Below are 20,355 nucleotides of genomic sequence, written 5' to 3'. Positions count from 1 at the left end.
AAGAGAATGAAGGTCTGACCTCCCAGCGCTCTGGTGTATGGGGAAATGAAGAGGCTGGCAGTCCATGGCTGATCAGTATGTATGTACAGGAGGAAAGAAAGAAGGAATCTCTACTACAGAAGATTCCAGGGAGGACCAGGCCTTCTGAGGAGGATTATTTTCAGTTAATCCAAGTAGCAGTAATTTTGAAGAGCTTGAAGTCGCAGAAGAACTTCTTCAGAGTGGAGGGAGCATTAGAGGGGGCACTAAGGGAAGGATCAGAATGGCAAGACTGGGAGACGGTTGGGGTAGAAACAAGGAGATAGTATGCAGGGATGCAAGAATGGGATATTGAGAGAAACTTGAATTTTTCTAGTGATCGATGATGAGAAAGAAAAAAATGTGTATGAGAATTAACTAATCTTAAATTCCCCGTATGAAGTTATTTTAATTCCAGCACAGAAGACTGATAATCCTAGGAACTTCTGACCTGTGTTCAGGATTCTGTTGAAATTGTTGATCAATTTCCATGATTACCCTTTCTCCTGATACATTGAGAAGAGGAGTAAAGGTGAAGGAACTCATTCATTCTGGTGCCCCCCACCTCTCGATGGAAAAAAACTGTCATGACTGGGGGTATCTGTGCCTCTTTTGCTGGTGTTTCCCAGCAATACCCTGGGAAGGTCTGTCGCTGAAGCCATCCTTCTGCAGCTGACAGGGAGGGAATTCTCTCAGGGAATCTTCACCTGTTGTTGGAATAGCAGTAACCCACAGTGGTTTTATGGGACCTCTGTGCACCTTTTGGACATGGAAAAGTTGAGACCCTACCCTTTAAAGAAGTATCATCTTTCATTCATTTGTTCATTCAGTTTTTATCTAGAAATATTTATTTTGAGTCTGCTGATGCCAGGCACTATTCGTATTCTAGGTGCTGGGGATACAGGGTGGACACATGGTCCTTATCCCTGCATTCTCAGAGCTTAAAATCTAGTGAGGAAGCCACCAATTCTGTTGCTTGGGTGGACAGATCTGATGGAATACTGGGAATTATCCCTTCCCTCTCTTAAATCGCTTAGAGCATAGTCACAAAATACCTGTTTCTGTGTTCCTAACAACCTGTCAAAGGGAGAAGTGAATATGGTACCTTTTATTGATTTTGCCAAATTGCTGCCTGTTAACTTGAACTTCAGAAGTATTCCACAGATGTTACACAAGTGTTTGGGAGCTATTGCAGCTCGCTAGTTAGATGGAATGTTGCATGTCAGAGAGTAGGTGGAAGATTGGTTACTTTGGGGAGATAGTTTTGAGGGGATTATCATAATTCTGCCACAGTTGACAGCTTTGGATATACACTTCGATAGCAAGACTTCATGTCTTCTGTGATTTATTTACAAGAAAACTCTTCTGTATGTGGAATTCATGAAGCCTGTATCTGTAAGGATCCAAACATCATGCTTTGAGTGACCGTTAAGGGTTTTAATAGACCCGTGGGACCAGATTAACCAAAAGAATAATCGGCACAGATTTCTTTACCATCACTCTCTTCCCTGTTGATTACTGGTTAAATTAGTAATATCTAATAAAGGCCCTATGTCAGGTTAGACTCTGCCTCGGACTGTGGCAGTTTAGAGATCTTTACCGGAAGGTTCCTCATGCGCTTGGTACCGTTAGGGATGCAGAGAGAGAGACCTGATGCTTGGTGTTTGCCTGCAAAAAATCTTCTGATACGGTTTCAGAAATGATAAGCGGACATGAAAGGGTATCTGATGATATAAGTGTTCAGTAAATGACTGTGTGGGGAAGTACACAGTGCAGGCAGGACCCGTGTGAGTGAAGAAGAGAGGCGGGATGCCATTCCACAGAGGGAAAGGAGCCGGGGTGAACAGAGAGAGGGTTGACTCAAGGCCAGGTGGCATTTCAGTAGGCACTGGTATAAAGACAGGCTGAAATCAGTCTGGAGGTTCGGAAAGTCAGGCTTAAGAATTTGGACATCTGCAGGCATAAACTTTTTCTATTTTATTCTGTAACCGCAGGCATAAACTTTTTCTATTTTATTCTGAATGTGTGACTTTGAGCCTGTTCCAGTAATAGACACATTTTGAAATGTATCGCGAATACAATTTCTGTACGTTCCCGTTTTCTTTTTTTTTTAATCACAGGTTCCTTCTTGCAGGAATTTCTTTCCACAAGCATAAATTAAAGTTACAATCAAGCGACCCCTTTGACTGTTGTTAATACATGAGCTATGGCCAACGGTGACTTATTCTGACACTGTGAGAAGGTCTGAACATTAAGTCATCTCGTGTACTGTGTTACGTAGCACGGATACAAAACGCAAAGACCCAAATGCATGAGGAATTTCTCGGGGCTTGAATATCTCGACACTATCATTAGGGCTTCGAAAACATAGCGTTTTAGATGCATTATTTTTCAAATGTAATTTCCATTTTGTGATGGTAACATGAAGTATTAAAACACTTTAAAAATTAAATTTTCGATATTTATTTTTTTGATGGCTAGCCAAAAAAGCCTCCAAATTTCGAGACTGGTTGGACTGCAGCAGTATGGAGATAAAACCCAATGTTGTCGCTATGGAAATTTTAGCATATTTAGCATATGAAACTGTGGCACAGGTAAGAATTATAATATCTGGCCTAGCAGGCCATTCATGACTGCTTTCTCCTAATCCCTGTCCATGATCAGGTCCTCTACCGCTACTCTTCCAGGAATGAGAACAGCCATGAGTTGCATCCTATGGCAATCTTGCCATTTTCTGAAATTTCCTTCAGTTATGTTTCTCTGTATCCTCAACTCTGGTGGGTGTTAGGGTAAAAGTGGCTGTTTGTTACAACTTGATCCTAACCCGAAGTTGTGTATCCCTGCTTACTTTTTTGCAGCCTTGAATTCTAAGGACACATCTACCTTGTTTAGAGATTATTTTTGAGCTTTGAGAAATACCTTTCTAGTTATGTACAGTCTACTGAGTGCTTACCAAAACCTGAGTCCAGAATCAAAGCATGGTCCTTTGACCACAAGCATCAGCCTCTCCTGGCTGCTTGTTTAAAACGTTAACCCGGAGGGGCGCCCTGGAGGCTCAGTCGAAGCATCCAACTCTTGATTTCGGCTCAGGTCATGATCTCATGGTTCGTGAGATGGAGCCCCACGTCGGGCTCTGTGCTGACAGTGCAGAGCCTGCTTGGAATTCTCTCTGTCTTCCTCTCTTTCTGCTCCTCTTCAGTCCATCAAAATAAATAAATAAACTTTAAAAAATAAAAGAAACTAATAAAAGAAAATAAAACGTAACCAAATTCGAATCTCGGTATCTAGAGCCCAGAAATCTCTATTTTAAAATGCTTCCCCTAGTGATTATTAAATACAATCTGAGAACTACTCCCCTAGAAAGTCAGAATATATTGTTTCTTTTTTTTTTTTCAATAGCACATGTTTATTCAATAAATTCGGCCTGCTGCATTAAATTGCATTTATGTTTTACTGGATAAAAATCATCCGTACTCTTGATAGAATAAAAGCACAGTTTAGAATATAGCATATCTAACCAGTTTATTCATTTCATTTTTCTAATATGAAATTTATTGTCAAATTGGTTTCCATACAACACCCAGTGCTCATCCAAACAGGCGCCCTCCTCAATGTCCATCACCCACCCTTCCCTTCCTCCCACCCTCCATCAACCCTCAGTTTATTGTCAGTTTTTAAGAGTTTCTTATGGTGTTTCTATTCATGGATAGGTCCATTTTCCAGTCAATGAAAGCATATGCTCATGTGCACAGTACAGATTTTTAGGCTCACCGTATGATCAGTAACATTTGGAATGGATTGCTTTTAGTTTCGCCACTGCATTGACATTGGTGGTTCTTTCCAGTGATGTGACTTCTTTTCATTACTCTGATCTAGTTAGTGGACCTGGCTCTTCTTGTGAGGCAGGACATGGTAACCAAGGCAGGAGACCCCTTCAGCCATGCCATTTCTGCAACCTTCATTCAGTATCACAACTCTGCTGAGGTGAGTAGCAAAAAAATCTGTCTTTGACACATCTGTGGATTTTTCTCATGCCTGGTGTTTACGGTAGTAATTCTTTGAAAAAGACAATGTAGGAATGTGTAGCCTTCAGTCAGGAATCTGAACACACTCAACTTTCAAACAGAGATTTTCTGAGTTCCTACTATGTTCCAGGCCCTAACAAGCCACTTAATACAATTATTTGCTCACCTTTTTCTTGCCTTATCTAGCTTCCCTAGCCCTGCAGTGAAAGAGGGATAGTTGTAGACCTCACCTCGTTTCCAGGGAGGTGAACAACCGGTGTGGGCCTTTGAATAATGTTGAGAATAGTTCTTTATTTCTTTGCGCCTCAGAAATGAGAGGATCACTGTTATTCGTGTACTAATAATTCCCAACGTTTATTGATAATTTTACTTCCCAGTTATTGATCCAGCTCTAAACATTATTTAAAGAAGCATGGCTCCACTTATTCTCTGTGTTCAGATTGGCCCTTGTCATGTGAGGATCACATCCTTTCATATCCAGTTTATGTGGCTGGGACCCCCACTTAGGGGACTATAAAATCTTGCCAGACTTTAAGACATTGTGCAATAACTGTGTACCATTCTTATTATGAAGGTTCTCTGTAAGCAGCATATACCTGCAAACCAGAAATGTGGTATTATCTATTGAATGAACTTGCTAATATGTAACTTTTTTTTACTAGCACAAACACCAATTTCATATAATTCAATCTAATAACCGGATAGAAGGCAGCAAGGAGGTTAGGTTAACATCTACATGTATAGTTGTGAAGTGAGCTTTGGATCAAGTTGGGTGAAATATATAACCTGAAAATGGCTAAGCCCCTTTGAGAATTTGGCAAAAACTATAAACCCTGTCTCCGTAAACACATTCACAAATTTTGTATACAATTCAGGGTGTTCAAAGACCCTCTGAAACCATTCTGTGGATCTAAGGGATCTGTGAACCCTATGGACCCCAAGTTTAAGCATCTCTGCTCTTGGATACTTAGAAAATATATAAATATATATGCCTATATATCTTATTATCCGTCAGAAGATTGACATCTTTTTGTTCCCCTTGGAGGATCGGATTGGCTTGGAATCCAAGTAGAAATTAAAGTGTTTTGCCCATTACAAATCCTTTTTTTTTTCCTTAGAAAAGATCATACATCATTATCAGTCATCATACTTTAAAAGTCCCTAAAGCTTACTCAGTTGATTAAACACTTTGTTTTCTTTACGTTACAAACCCAAATTACGATGTCAAAGAACACCCTTTAAAAATATCTTTGGTACACGTTCACTTTATGAATATGTGTATAAGTATGCTTTTCATTAACATCAGACAAATTTGTTGTAACATTTCTAATTGAAGAAATTTACAGTGAACATAACAAGCCTAGTTTTCCCTTAACATTCAAGGGATTGCTTGCATGGCTAGGAAAACTCTTTATTTCCCTTCTTTCTTGGTTCTCCAGGGTGGCCAAGCTGCCCTGGGCAACCGCTCAGCAACCACAGCTGCTGCTCCCAGCTACCCAGTAGTTAAGAAAAATGGCCTGTGTGTGCTCGGTTTCCCGGGCTCTCTGGGAGGCGGGAGCGTGAGTGTCGGAAAGCATCCTGACTAAATATGTTAGCAAAGCCTCAAGCGTTTCCCTGGCTGTCCAGACACCCCTCCTCCTGTGTGACTGGTGGTCAAAATGAACATTCAGAAGGACTGGAAATCTTCCTGCCCTTTATTACCTGACAAAACACAGAGAATGGCCACTCTAAAGTAGGATTCTTCCTCATCAGTGTTACAAACGAGCAACCAACATCAAGGGCCTGCTCTAAAGGGCTTTTTAGCAAATTGGGTACAAAGGGAAACCCCAAAGACTGGTATGATCTGTGTTCTGTAAAACAAACAAGGAAATGAAGAACAAGCAAACAGACAATTTGAGATTGCATAGGCTAATTTCCAGATGAGTGCCAAAGACAGGAAGCATGGAGGTAGAAACAATCCCTGACTGTAGAGAAGACTTCAGAGAGGAAGCTGGTGTTGAGGGAAGATAGGACTTTGACAAGATGGTAAAACTGGAGAGAATATTCTAGGCCTCAGAGGCAGCATAGGTATAATTGTAGAAGGGAAAAACAAAGCTGATTAAAATATTCAAGCAAAGGATTCATTGAGGAAGAAGAGGAGGTCAGATTAGAAAATTAAGCCTTAGGCTCTTAGAGTTAAGGAAGAGTTGAAGGGTTCTTGGCTCCTAAAGGGTGATGAGTTCAAATGGGTGTTTTAGGAAGAGCCAAACGGAGGTGCTACGTGCTTTGGATTGGAATCAAGCTCTCAAGGCATGGAGTTAATACATAATACATTCTGTTTTAATGACTGACATTCTTGAACACTAGGCATATAAGGAACCAAGCTAGTTATGCTTGCGTTCTCAGATTAGCATCTTTAATATGAATTGAAGTTAATTTTTAAGGGTTTTTTTCCTAACATATGGTTTATGCAAGCAAGCAGAGATCTCTAGGAGTTACCTTGTTTTTCCTAAGAACAACTCATGCCAAATTAGCCTTATTCTTTCTTGTTTGATAATGTTCCTCGGCAGCCAAATCAAAAAAATATTTCTGAAACCAATACATGCATTTCAGCCAAACATTTTACAAAGTTTGGCTTATTTTTTTTAAATATGGAGAAGTGTAGGCCAGCAGATAGTATGGTTAGTATAGGTGGTGGGATAAAGAAAATGTGGACTAATAATACCATATGTGGAAAAAAAACTTCTAGGCTTTTATTGGCCTGTACATTTCTTAGGAGCTAATATTGTGATGTTACTGATAAGGAAATTTTTGTGTTTAGTTTCAGTGTTTAGGTACCATCCAATAGGAAGGACATTGACACAGTAGAGGATATCTAAAGGAGAGTTATTAGAGGGTGAAAGAACCTGAAATAAGTGGTTGAAGGAATGTGAGCTAATTTGACCTATAAAAGAAAAAAGGCTATGCAAAGTGACAGTCCTCAAACATTTGAAGCACTTCCACATGGAAGAGAGAACAGACCTGCAGTCATGGCCAAAGAAACCAGATAGAAATGAGGGATATTATGAAAGAAGGAAGGAACTAGAAATGGAAGGAGCTAGAGGTATCTACAGTGACCCTCAGGCACTGAGTTTGAGTCACTGGTAGAAGGCTGGTCACACTGATACAAATCATGTCTGGACAGCGTCCGGTTTGGGGGGGACTTCAGAGGTACCTTTTGAGACATGTAAGTCTGACATGCTGACAGAACCTCCAAGTAGAAATCTCTCTATCTGACCGAATCAACAGAAATTTCAGAAGCTGTAGTAGACAGATTAAGATTAAGCTGATCAGACAGATTAAAAATTTAGACTATTTAGACTCTCAGGGGCAAGACAGGGCACCATTTCTGTGCACTAGATAATCATACATTGTGTTTTGATACTTGTAAACCTCAAGAAGTGTTGAATTCAGGAGGTATTCAACCAAATTGAATGTCAGTAGAAGTCCTGGTCACTTGATTTCAAAACCAAATAAATCTCTTTGGGCAGGGGTCTAGCATGAAGTCCTACCCAGAATCTCCTGAGACCACGCCTCCTCCCACACCAACAGCCCCATCATCTGGGTCACAGCACTCAGGGAAAACCACAGCAGGATCCCTTGGGAATGGGAGTGCTGGACAAGACTTGACTAAAACCAAGCAAAGGAAAAGAAAAAAGGTCAGTGAAAATTTTTTTTCTTTTTCCTTTTTTGTTTTTTGTTTTTTTGTTTTGTTTTGTTTTGTTTTCGTTTTTCTGATGCAGAGCGGAGAAAGGCTTGTTGAGTTTGTTTCAGAGATCTGGAAAATGTGCTCTGTTTTGCGCATCATTCAGATTTTTAGAAACAACCAATTTATGCTTGACCATACTTAATGACTTCTACTGAAACTTTCGTAACAGGTTTCTTCTGGATAAAGCAAGATAATGATTTCTTTCTAATATTTTATTAGAAAAATTTTCAAACGTAACAAAAACATTAAGAGAATTGTAGAGTTAACACCATGTATCTGCCATCTAGATTCTACAGTGAACATTTTACCATACTTACGGTATTATCTAACTATTGACTTTTATTATATCTCTGCATCTAATTGTTCCTTTGCTCATCTGTCAGTTCATCTTTTTTTTTTTTTTTAGCTACAATGCCAAGTAAGCTACAGACATTAGTACACCTCATGGCTTAGCACTTCATTATGTAACATTTTTTTGTGGTTCTTTTTTTTTTTTTTTAAGGTAAAACTTAGCACACAGTGAACCACTCCATTCTTAAGTATACCCTTTGACGAATGTGGGCAAATGTGTAACCTGTTGTTTTGTAAATCCCTCTCAAAGATGTAAAACATTATCATCAGTTCAGAAAGTTCCTGCATGCCTCTTCCCAGTCAATACCAGCCACTATCCTTAGAAAGGCACTCATTGTCCTGATTTTTTTCATACTAGCTCAGTTTTTTCTGTTCTGGAACATCATATAAGAAAAATGTAGGATGTAAACTCTTTTGAGTGAAATGTCTTTCACTCAAGATATTTTTGAAGTTTGTTTTTCCGTATAAGTGTAATTTATTCCTCTTTATTATTGAGTAATATGCCCTTGTATGAATATATCAATGTATTTATTCTGATTATGGTGGATACCTAGGCTGTTTCCAGTTATTGAGGTATTCTAAATAAACCTGTTGTGAGCTTTATCGTGAAAGTCTTTATGGGCAAATGCCTTTATTTCTCTTGGGTAAATAGCTAGGAATTAAAGTACTAGGCCATAGAGTATGTATGTGTTCAGTGTTCAAAGAAACTCTAAGAGTGGGGCGTCTGGGTGGCTCAGTCAGTTAAGCATCCAACCCTTCATTCCAGTTCAGGTGATGATCTCATGGTTTGTGGGTTTGAGCCCCACTGACAGCCAGATCCTGCTTGGGATTCTCTCTCTCCCTCTCCCTCTCTCTCTGTCCCTCCTCTACTCTCTTGCTCGCTCTCAAAATAAATATTAAAAAAAGAAAGAAAGAAACTCCACGACTTTTTTTTCCCAAAATATTTGTATCATTTTATACTTACACCTGCAGTATATGCCTCACATGTTCATCAGCATTTGGTGTTATCATTGTTTTTATTTTTAACCATTCTAATGGATATTCAACAGCGACTCATTTTACTTTGAGTTAGCACTTCCCTGATGACAAATGATGTTAAGCATTTTTTCAAGTGCTGACTGACCATTCATGTATCTTCCTAAGGGAAAAGTCTCTTCAAATCTTTTCTACAGTATTTTGAGGGAAGATTGTCTTTTATCACCAATCTGTAGGGGTTCTTTATATATATCCTATGTAATAACCCTATGTCAAATGTTTTTTCTACATGTTTTTTCTCAGTTCATGCCTTACCTATTCATTGTCTTAATGGTATATATTGATGAGCAGACGTTTTGAACTTCTGATGAAGTCTCATTCATCCAGTTTTCTCACACGTTTATTGCTCTCTGTATCCTAAGAAACCTTTGACTACTCTCAAGTCATGGTGATAAGTGTTTTCCTCTGAAAGCTGTATCACTTTCATTTCAATTTCATCATCATCAGATTAACTTTTGTGTATTATATGACTGGAGGTCAAGTTCACTTTTTTACATATGGATATCTGGTTATTGCCAAACTTTTTGTTGAGGACTCTTTTCTTCCATTAGATCGCTTTGGTGGCTTCGCTGAAAATCAAATGACCATTGACACCTGGCTGGCTCAGTTGAGCGTCCAACTCTTGATTTCAGCTCAGATCATGACCCCAGGTTGTGCGATCAAGCCCATGTCAGGATGTGTGCTGAGTGTGGAGCCTGCTTAAGTTCCTCTCTCTCCCTGTCCTTGCACCCTGCTCACGCTTTCTCTCTCTCACCTCTCTCTCTCTCTCTCTCTCTCTCTCTCTCTCTCTCTCTCAAATAAAAATAAAGAAAGAAAGAATCAAATGACCACATATCTAGTCTTTATTTCTGGAATTTCATTTGTTTCATTGACTGATTTGTCAGTTGTTTTGTTGGTACCATTTGCTTTGATTACTGTAGCTTTATAGTAGGTCTTATAGTGGGTAGTATGAGACCTCAAACTTTATCTTTCAGCCATAATTTTATGGACATGCTGTGTCCTTTGCATTTCTATATAAATTTTAGAATCAACATCTTAGTGTCTACCTAAAGGAAGGAATAAGGAAAGGAAGGAAGGAAGGAAGGAGAAGAGGGGAAGGGAGGAAGAAAAAGACAAAAAAGCCTAGTGGGGGTTTGAAAGGGATCAGATTGAATACTTCCATCAGCTTGGGGTTATGAATGTCTTAACAGTACCAACTCATATAATCCATGATGATGGCGTACCTCTGTATCTTTATGAAATCTTCCTTTTAGCACTGGTAATATTATTCACTCTGAGTTCTATTTTATCTGATTACTATAGCCTTCTTGCCTTCTTGTACTGTTTACATTGATATGTTTTTCTGTCAGTTTTCTTTCAGTGTATCTGTGCCTTTAATATTTAAAGCACATCTCTTGTAAACACCAAATAGTTGGGTCTTGCTTCTTTTTCCTTTCTAAAGTATATCTTTTAATTATAGTCTTTAATTCCCTGATATTCAGTGTATTTATTGACATGATCCGATATAGGTCAACTATTTTGGTATTTGTTTTCTGCTTGTTCTATTTTTGTTTCTCAGTTTTTCTTTCTTATTTTGGGTTCTGTGCTCTTTAAGAAATTCAGTTTATCTACTGGTTTCTTAGTGATACCTCTTTGCATTATTTTTTCAGTGGTTATGCTAAGGATTACAATATATCCTTAAATTTTCAGTGTACTTGGAGTTATTGTACTGCTTACATAAAATATGAGACTCATATTTGTAAGACGCATGTACTTTACTCTTGTCCATTACGCTATAGTTGTGATACATCTTACATCTTCTTATGTTCTAAACCATAATACTATTTTTACCTTAAATAATCAAATGTATTTTAATGAAACTAAGAGAAAAAATAGACTTTAACATTTACCATTTCCATTTAACATTTACTATTTTTTTATGTACAGATTTCCTTATGGTATTATTTTCCTCTTTTGTTCTACTAAATTTTATTTTAGCATTTGTTACAGTGCAGTTTAGCTGGTGATGGTTTCTCTTCGTTTTCATATTTCTGAAAATATCTTTTCTTTCATTTTTAGAAGATATTTTCACTGGATATAGAATTCTGGGTTGGCAATTTTATTTCACTACTTTAATGATACCATTCCACTATTTTCTGGCACCCATTGTTTCAATCATATGTCAGTAGTTTGTATTATTGTTTCTGTGTTTGTAATGTGTTCTTTTTCTCTGGATGGTTTTGGGATTATGTCTTTATTTTTAGTTTTCAGCAGTTTGACCGTGATATCTACAAACATGGTTTTCTTTGTATTTATCCTGCTTAGGGTTCACTGAGCTTCTTGATTATTGGTTTATACCTTTAAGTATTTGTGGGGAATTTTCAGCAGTTACTTCTTCAGATATTTTTTTATGCTTCAATTCACTGTCTCTCCTCTACTTCTGAGACTCCAGGTACATATTTGATAGTTACTTTGTTATTGTTCCACAGGTACCTGTTTAACCGTTCTCTCAGTCTTTTCTCTTTCTTCAGGTTGGATAAATTCTTTGGTATTTCTTTATGTTCCAGACTCTTCTATCAGCTCCAGTCTGTTATACCCATCCAGTAATTTTTTATTTGTGATATTCTATTTAATTGCTTTATAATTTCCACGTGATTTCTTTTTAGTTGTTGTGTATCTAGTTTATTTGTCATTTATTACAAGTTTATTTTCCTTATCTTCTTGAACATAGTTATAATAGCTGCTTTAAAATCCTTCTTTGGTCAATTAATATGGCTTATTTTCATCTCCATTGAGTATAAATCATGCTTTCTGTGATACTTAGGCTCAGTGGAGACCAAAATAATGCCTCCTCTCTCAGTCTGTTCATCTCAGGCAATTTCTTACATTGTTGCATGTCTAGTAATTTTCAGTTATATCCTGGTAATATCATAGGTAATATATTATAGAAATTTTGTGTTCTCTTTTATATGTGAACTCTTATATATGAAGAGTTCTTGGTGTTGATAGTGGTGGTGATTGTGTGCATGTGTGTTAAGCAGACAATTTACTCTTCTACACTGAGCTCTAAACTTGAAACTCAGACTCCTCTTCAATGGCAGCAGCTGGAATCTCTCCTCAGTTCATGTCATTTTAACTGGGTTTCTTGGCTTTGGTACCACAGAGAAATCGATTTGGGAAAGTTTGTACACGGAATTTGGGACTAACCTTCTTTGATTTTGCCCATTTTTGGTATTTCCTTCCTCACTTCACACCTGCTGTGGGTGCCCTGAATTCTGGCCTATATTTCTTAAAGTCTCTAAGGTCATGTGCCCCCTATACTGACTGGAGCCCACCCTTATACTAAAACAGTAAAAACAGGAAAGTGAAGCCACTGTTCTTCTCTTCTTCTAAATATAGGCACTCCCTTTCCGATTTCTGTCTGGTTTTGATCAGTCACTATTGCTTTCATGTTCTTGTTTTTCATAATTTGTTTAAAGTTGATACTCCTTTCTAAAACTCAGTTGACAGGGTGCCTGGGTGGCTCAGTCAGTTAAGTGTCCGACTTCAGCTCAGGTCATGATCTCACAGTTGTGAGTTGGAGCCCCACATTGGGCTCTGTGCTGACAGCTCAGAGCCTGGAGCCCACTTCCGATTCTGTGTCCCCCTCTCTCTCTCTCTGCCCCTCTCCCACTCATGCTCTGTCTCTCTCTCTCTCTATCAAAAATAAATAAATACATTTAAAAAAATTTTTTAAATAAATAAGTAAATCTCAGTTGCTACAATAAGAACCATTTGCCACTACAAGTAATGGAACCATGCCAAGATATAATTTTATAATGATAGTAAGCAAATTTAAGTTTTAGTCTCATATCTCGTTTCCTCTTCCATTTACAAAACAACAGAGCTCAGTGCTTATTTATTAAGGGAAAATTTGAACTATAAGAAACTTCTGTATTATAAAGTAGTTTTAAAGAATTTTAGCTATAGAGCTCCAGCTCACTCAGTAACTGAAATTAGGACAATAAAATGTTACCTAAAAGACCTCTTCAGTGGACTTGCTTTATTAAGTATGTAAGAAGTTGTAATTCATTTGAGATAATTATGCACACATACATAAAAATTTCAAGAATTTCTAAAACTTCTGCAGAATTCTTTTTTTCTCTTAAATATTTAAATACTCCTCTCCAAATCTTGTTGAAAGCTATCACCTTAGAGTTGTTTTATAGAAAAGGTTTCCTGAGTAAAGTTATTAGATTAGTCCATATCTGAATTCTCCTAAATTCAAACTCAGTGACATCAGAATAATTTCCCACTTTAAAGCTATTAATTATTTCTCTGTTTACTCATCCACATCTTTCTACATTCAGACTCTTGCTGTGTTTTCGTTTTTAGTCCTGGGAAACTTCAGCTATGGTGGTAAGATGGTACAACTCATTCTACATAAAATAATAAAGCCTATATGTATTAGCCATGTGTCCTAGAAGTCCCAGAAGCCATGTGTCCTAGATTCAATGTATAGCCATACAGGGGTACTGTCACTATAATCTTGGCCATGTCCCTTATCCTCACTTTCTCATCTATAAAATGGGGAAGGAGTTGGGGAAGTTCAGAACAGATGGCATCTTGCATTGCTTCCAGATTTCATAATGTATGATTCCTTAAATCTAGTGATACTCTCATCTTCTCTTCAAGTACCTTTTCTAGTTTTGATTTCCTTAAAGAAAAGATTTTTCTAGTTACATAGAACTACAGTTTTCACAGTAAACATCTCAATTAAACTTTGAAATGAGAAAATCAACTATTGAAACTAACTATATTATATACTGTAATCTTTGGCCAAAGAATGGCCCACCTTCATCTGAAAAGAATCCTCCATAAGCACAAAGCTCTGGGAAAGCTACGTGTCCAGCAGTGAATAAAAGGAAGACACATACCTGGCCAGTCAGATTATAAATCAACCTTTGAGGTCAGTGAGTAATAACAATTTCAGTAATAGTAGTACTAACCTTTTATTTTGCTCTCATCTGAAATATGTGCTCCTCCTCTGTAAGAACCAATATTTCAAGTTTAACAAAAGATCTCGTCCATCATTCTGGATGTGGAAAGAGTAAGTGGCCATTATCTGAGATTCCAGGTCCTTCTTAAAATTGGACTTCCCTGGCAAGGGAAAGGCCGAGAAAGGATAGGACGATTTAACTTGCTGACCATTTTTTTAAAAGTCAGGACAGGCACAGATATTTGTTTGAGATCCAGCAGCAATACAAGTTCAGTGTAGCTTCCTTGGACCACAGTTGCGAGTTCAAACTGTGGAGAGACTTTATTCAACGTAAGCCAGCAAGGACAAGCGGAGAGACAGTGCTCCAATCCAGGAATATGTGGGATTCCATATGATACTTCAGCCTCCAGTTCCCCGCATCAGCTTTTGGATGAAGAGACATAAGTAAAGATGCAGTGGAAGAATACTGGAATGGTATGAATGCAGCCAAGAGGAGGAGGACCTGACATATGAGGAAGAACTTTACCAAGAGCTTTTCTCAAGGAGATAAATGATTTATTTTGGTGAAGATTTCATCACTCGTTACACAACAGGACTCCTTACGTTGTCAAATATGTAGGCTTTATCCTTGAAATTTTAAAAATAAAGAATATCCTAAAGTGTTGGCACAATCCGAATGGGAGAGATGAATTGATAAATAAATCTAGCACTCTTTAAATGTGATCATAGCAGATAGAAGATGTTTGTTTTTTTTTTTTTTGTAACATTTATTTATTTTTGAAAGAGAGAGCATGAACTGGGCAGGGGCAGAGAGAGAGGGGGACAGAGGATCCGAAGCAGGTTCATGCTGACAGCAGATAGCCCAATATGGGGCTTGAACTCATGAACTGTGAGATCATGACCTGAGCCAAAGTCAGATGCTCAATCAACTGAGCCACCCAGGTGCCCCCAAATAGAAGAGTTTTAAAAATGAAATGACAAATATATAAGTGTAATGCTTATTCTTCTGAAACAATTATGAAGAGTACTACAAAAAGGGTAGAGCCACTGCTAAATTAAAAATTCTCAACTTGGTATGAATTTTGAATTTGAACAGATTACAGGTACCTTAGTGAAGTCCTGGATGTTGACAGAAATGTGAAGAGATTTCCAAAATCTGTCATTTTAGATTTAAAGGTTCCCTTCCAAAGAACTCAGTGGGCAAGTCAAGAAAGTGTAGAAATGTGCACATGGTAACTTCCTGCTGTTTGCGGTTACTTAATTATAGATAAATCGGAAATGGGCAAATTGGAAATCTGATGACATTTTTCACAAAAGTGAATTTTTTTTTCAACGTTTATTTATTTTTGGGACAGAGAGAGACAGAGCGTGAACGGGGGAGGGGCAGAGAGAGAGGGAGACACAGAATCAGAAACAGGCTCCAGGCTCTGAGCCATCAGCCCAGAGCCTGATGCGGGGCTCGAACTCACGGACCGCGAGATCGTGACCTGGCTGAAGTCAGACGCTTAACCGACTGCGCCACCCAGGCGCCCCTAGCTTCATGTTTTTAGTGAAGATCACGCTTCAACCATTAGTTTCTAGCTTACGTTTCCTTCAGTGTTCTGAAATCCTATTTGATTGCCATGCCAGAGGTTCTGAGAGATTTTGACCAAATGTCCTATGGTTTTGACTAAAACCAAATTTATTTGGAAAAGTAAAGAAAAGTAGAATCATACATTGGCCATGGAGGAAAGAAATGAAACATAAATCCAAGTTGTGGGGAGAAAGGAGATCCCGTAGAGGAACTTTCCATCCTACTTACTATGCAGAATATTGACCCTCTTGATTTCTCTCTTTTGTATTTCCACTGCAAAACTTAGCTCTAAATTCCAAATCCAGCTAAGCATTTGCATTGATTTCCACAAGTGGATAGAATGCCTCAAACTTTAATGAGTCTGTGTTAGTCATATTCATCTTCTGGGGCCCAGTGGACTCACAGAAGAGTCTTTACCCTTATCAGATACCTACTAATTGCATTTATTCTAATATATTCCAACCGACACAAAGTATTTGAAATTAGAATCAAGAAAACGTTCAAAAAAAGTCCTGTGTACTTATATATCAGTGCCAAATGAAGGGTTAAGATAACAATTCGTGTGATTGCGGGCACAACAGATGTTATTTAGGGCATTGTTGGAATGAAGTTGAGAAAGAGACTCTAGAGTGAATTCCTATTTGGTTTATTGCATATCTTATTAAAATCATAAAAATGGTCAAGATCTGGTTTGTTTCATATTGTACACTTTATTTCAGGTTCAGCTTAATTAGCAGATGTTCTCATTGAATGGGAATTTTTATATTCTTTTACTAGCTATCGGAAAAGCATGCACAAGGTACAGAAAGAACATCTGAAAAGTACAGAAGGATATACAGTGAAAATGTCTCTTCTAATCCCTGTCCTTTAGATACCCATTTATCCTTCAAGAGATAAGGACTATTGCTGATGTTTGGCGTACCCTTGCAAAAATATTCTATGCTTAAATGAGTTTATAATGTTCGGCCTTTTAAAAAAATAAGTGGTAACATAGTGCCACCCAGTTGGACACCTTGCATTTTTTCATACAATACGTCTTAGAGGTAGTTCCGTAGGAGTAGGGATGGAACTTTTGGTGGTTGCTGTAGTTTCTGTTTCATTCGATGGATGTATCATAATTTATTTTAGTGTTCCCTCATTGATGAATATTTACCTCATCAATCCTAATAGTTCTGCAGTGAGAGTATAGATACGATATATAAAATTGTGTACCTGTGTAAGATATTTGTAGGATAAATCCTTAGAGGTGAAATTGGGTCAAAAATGGTGGTCCATTTCCATTTGACAAGATTTTGCCAATTACCATCCATAGCGGTCATATTAGTTATACTCCTAGAAGGAATTATGAAAGTGGTCATTTTAGTATTTATCAGAAAGACATATAATCATCATGTGACTATGACTGACCTCTAGAATACAGCTATAGTAATACACAAACTACTGTTTCTTCGTTGATTCTTTAATGTTAATGACTGGCATCTGGTACCCATTGAAGTATAAAGCAATTAAAATTATTGCCCCAATTTTATAGATGAGGAAACTGAAATGCAGAGATATTACATTACTTGACAGGACTGGTAACTGATAGGATCTGGACCCAGGTATTTGGAAAACCAGAGCCTGCAACTGAACCACAAGACTGCCTTGCTCCTATTGAACATTTTAATTTTTTTAAATCACGTTACATACATTTCTTGAGCTGGTATCCATACCCTCTTGGCAGATCATCTTTTTCTTTCTTGTGTCTTTTTGTACTTTCAAACCTGCCTTTTTACAGATGAAGCAGATTAAAAGAGACAGGTTTTGTTTTATTTTCTTTTGGCCCTAGGAACCAAGTTAACATGATTGTTTATGACAGACCCCAGTATTATAAATAAATATACAGCAATTTTATATTTTTCATTTTAAAATTGATGACCCTCAAGTTATTTCAGAAACATGCCCAACAGGTCCCGAAGAAACATTTGTAATGATAAATGTTTAAATGTTTTTCAAAAAAAATAACTTCCTGTTATAACTTCTTTCAGCAAGCCCCCACGACGATTCTCATCTACACGCAAGTGGCTGTATTCTCCTGCACCCTGACAGGCAGGCCTAGGTGAAATATTGTGGGCATAAAAATTGCATTTGGTAGGTCTGCTAAGGAAGGGGTCACGTAAAAGTCATCTTTGATTTGTTAATGGAATTTTTTTTTAAACGTAGTATATGGCAGCAGGAATGTGCATCCCAAAGGGGAAAAAAACGTCCATTTTATAAAAGTTTATTTTCATATTTTATACACTGTAGTTCTGTTGTGTGTTTTTGATTTAGTAACAATTTATGTGTTTTTCTGTCGCAGAGCACTGCGGCCTGTGGTGTTGAGGCTCACAGCGATGCCATCCAGCCCTGCCACATCAGAGAGGCTGTTCGACGCTACGGCCACAAGATTGGCCCCCTTTCCCCATTCACAGTACGTAATAACAGAGTTATAAAAAGTTATATTTATAATCTGAAAGAATTTTGATTTTCAAGTGGTCAAATGAAGAAGCAATGGAATTGTTGAAAGCAATTTGTGGCGACGGTAATTTTGTTGTATAAAAGTGGCATAGTCCTCTTGGGAAATAAAAGTTAGTCATTTTTGTCTCTTTTTGGAAGGACAATTTTTTTCTACAAAATATTATTTTCTTTCAATTACAAATTATGCTTTTTTGTTGTTGGGGCTTATATTTTCTATTTTTTCAAAGCTTAGGTTTATAAAACTTTTTTGTCAAATTATATGTATCCAAATATTGCCAGAAGCACTTTATATTTTAAAATTGGTTAGATTGGCAATGCCACTTCTATCAGATGTCCTGCTCCTAAACATACTTTGAGTTGGAAGAAGAAGAAATGATTTCTTTACTGGCTTTGAAGTAGGCTGAAATGCAGATAGTCTTTCACATCTTCAAATGGTTGCAAAGCTTATAATCAGGGTTTGTTTTTTTTTTTTTAATGGAGAATTAAAGACTGTATTTCAACAGCCTAAAGAAAGTGTGTGTATGTGTGTGTGTGTGTGTGCGCGTGTGTGTGTGTGCGTGTGTGTGTGTGTTTTATTTAAATGCTCATCTCGTGGCCGTTTTAAAAAAATCTTTATTCCTGTTAATAGAACTTTCTCCAAGTCTTTCTCTGTTTGAGGCATGGGTTTGATATTCAGAAAGTGAAGTTTGATTGAAGGCTGAGGAACATTAGAATTTACTATTTGTTTGGTTTCTTCATATTCATTTCTGCTTAATACACTAAAGCAGACTACATATATGTTTAACATTATACACATATACATACATACATACATACATACATACATAAGTATAATATACTATGAGTTTTCTCCTGAGGATGGGTTTTACTATTATCCGTTGATAGAAATCATGATTTCTATCATCTCCTTTTTTTCTTCATTTTAGTTAAAAGGAATGCTTGCTTTCCGTTCTTAATTTTCATTAGTGAATTATATGGATGCTCATTGTGACAGCAAGAATGTGTCTCAAGCTTTGTGTATTTGGGTCCAGAAGTTTTTTGTAATCATAACTATTATTTTCGCTTTTGTTTAATATGTAAAATTTGTCTTCTATGTTATGAGGACATGATTTTAATACACTGATGAAAGCAATATATCCTTCTGCATGAATGTTTTTAGATCATTCAGTTGAAAGGACAGAATGAATCAAGTATCTCTTTTTCTTTTTCCCTGCATGGTAGGTGAGATTATTTTTAGTGATAAGGCAAAATAAAAATGAAATTTAGAAAAATATGAGATGGTTGGAAGAATTCAAAAACTGAGATTGAAAGAACCATCTTCTAACAAAAGATTAAAACTATCAAGTCCATAGATAAGAGCCAAATAACGACTAAAAGGTTGAGGCAGTGGAGTGGAGAGAGAAGGAAAAGGGGGCAGGTTAAAGAATAACAAGGGGAAACAGGATTTTTGAGAAAGAACCTAAAATGGTAACTAAAATAATGGATAAAATTGCATAAAGGAACATCCAATATAAGGGGAAAATCTCCTAGTCATAAGAAGGAGTGGTGGCTGCTTCATTCTTCCAAGTTTTTTATATGTAAATACATTGGACCGATCGTTTAACCATCTTGGTTGATGACATTGTTTATATACGTGTGTGTGTGTGTGTGTGTGTGTGTGTGTGTGCGTATAAAGGAGGTTTTTCTGATGTTGGGGGATGTTGATGTATACACACACACACACACGTCATATATATATATATGTATATATACATACACACACACACACACACACACACACACATATATATATATATATATATATATATATATGCCTCACTGGTATTCTGTTATTCATGTAATGTTGCTTTGATAATCTGAGATTATCAGATGCTCAGAAAATGTACTTGAAACCAAGTTCAGATATGATTTAAGCTACTGTTTATGTAATAAACATATAACCAATATGGTTTTTTAAATTAAGGTTGCAACTTTTAAATGCTTAATTTAAACAGATCTGGAAAAATAGAACAAATAAACCATGACCTCGAAAGTTCACTTAGCCACTACCAGAGTGACAGCATTTGGTAAAAATCACCAGAGAGGGGGTGCGTGCATTTTCATCAGTCCTCAGAAAAGACCCACCTTGAAAAGTCTGCTTTATTACCTAGAGCTATAATAATTTGCCCAGGCT

At 37.2% G+C, this 20,355-nt stretch overlaps 1 protein-coding gene across 4 annotated transcripts in view; it reads left to right on the top strand.

The window, feature by feature from the left end:
- SUPT3H (SPT3 homolog, SAGA and STAGA complex component) overlaps positions 1-20,355 on the top strand; it is a 540,862-nt gene that overhangs the window by 435,133 nt on the left and 85,374 nt on the right. For all 4 annotated transcript variants that reach the window (XM_047858055.1, XM_047858052.1, XM_047858053.1 and 1 more), the window contains exons 8-11: positions 2,500-2,612; positions 3,895-4,002; positions 7,553-7,720; positions 18,025-18,135. In XM_047858055.1, coding sequence (XP_047714011.1) covers positions 2,500-2,612; positions 3,895-4,002; positions 7,553-7,720; positions 18,025-18,135 — 500 coding nt within the window. The remainder of the gene's footprint in view (positions 1-2,499; positions 2,613-3,894; positions 4,003-7,552; positions 7,721-18,024; positions 18,136-20,355) is intronic.

This window comes from Prionailurus viverrinus, chromosome B2 (assembly GCF_022837055.1).
Source record: "Prionailurus viverrinus isolate Anna chromosome B2, UM_Priviv_1.0, whole genome shotgun sequence".
In the NCBI taxonomy this organism is placed as follows: domain Eukaryota; kingdom Metazoa; phylum Chordata; class Mammalia; order Carnivora; family Felidae; genus Prionailurus; species Prionailurus viverrinus.
The sequence above is the reverse complement of the archived record's forward strand: the minus strand, read 5'-3'. Positions and strand labels throughout refer to the sequence as shown.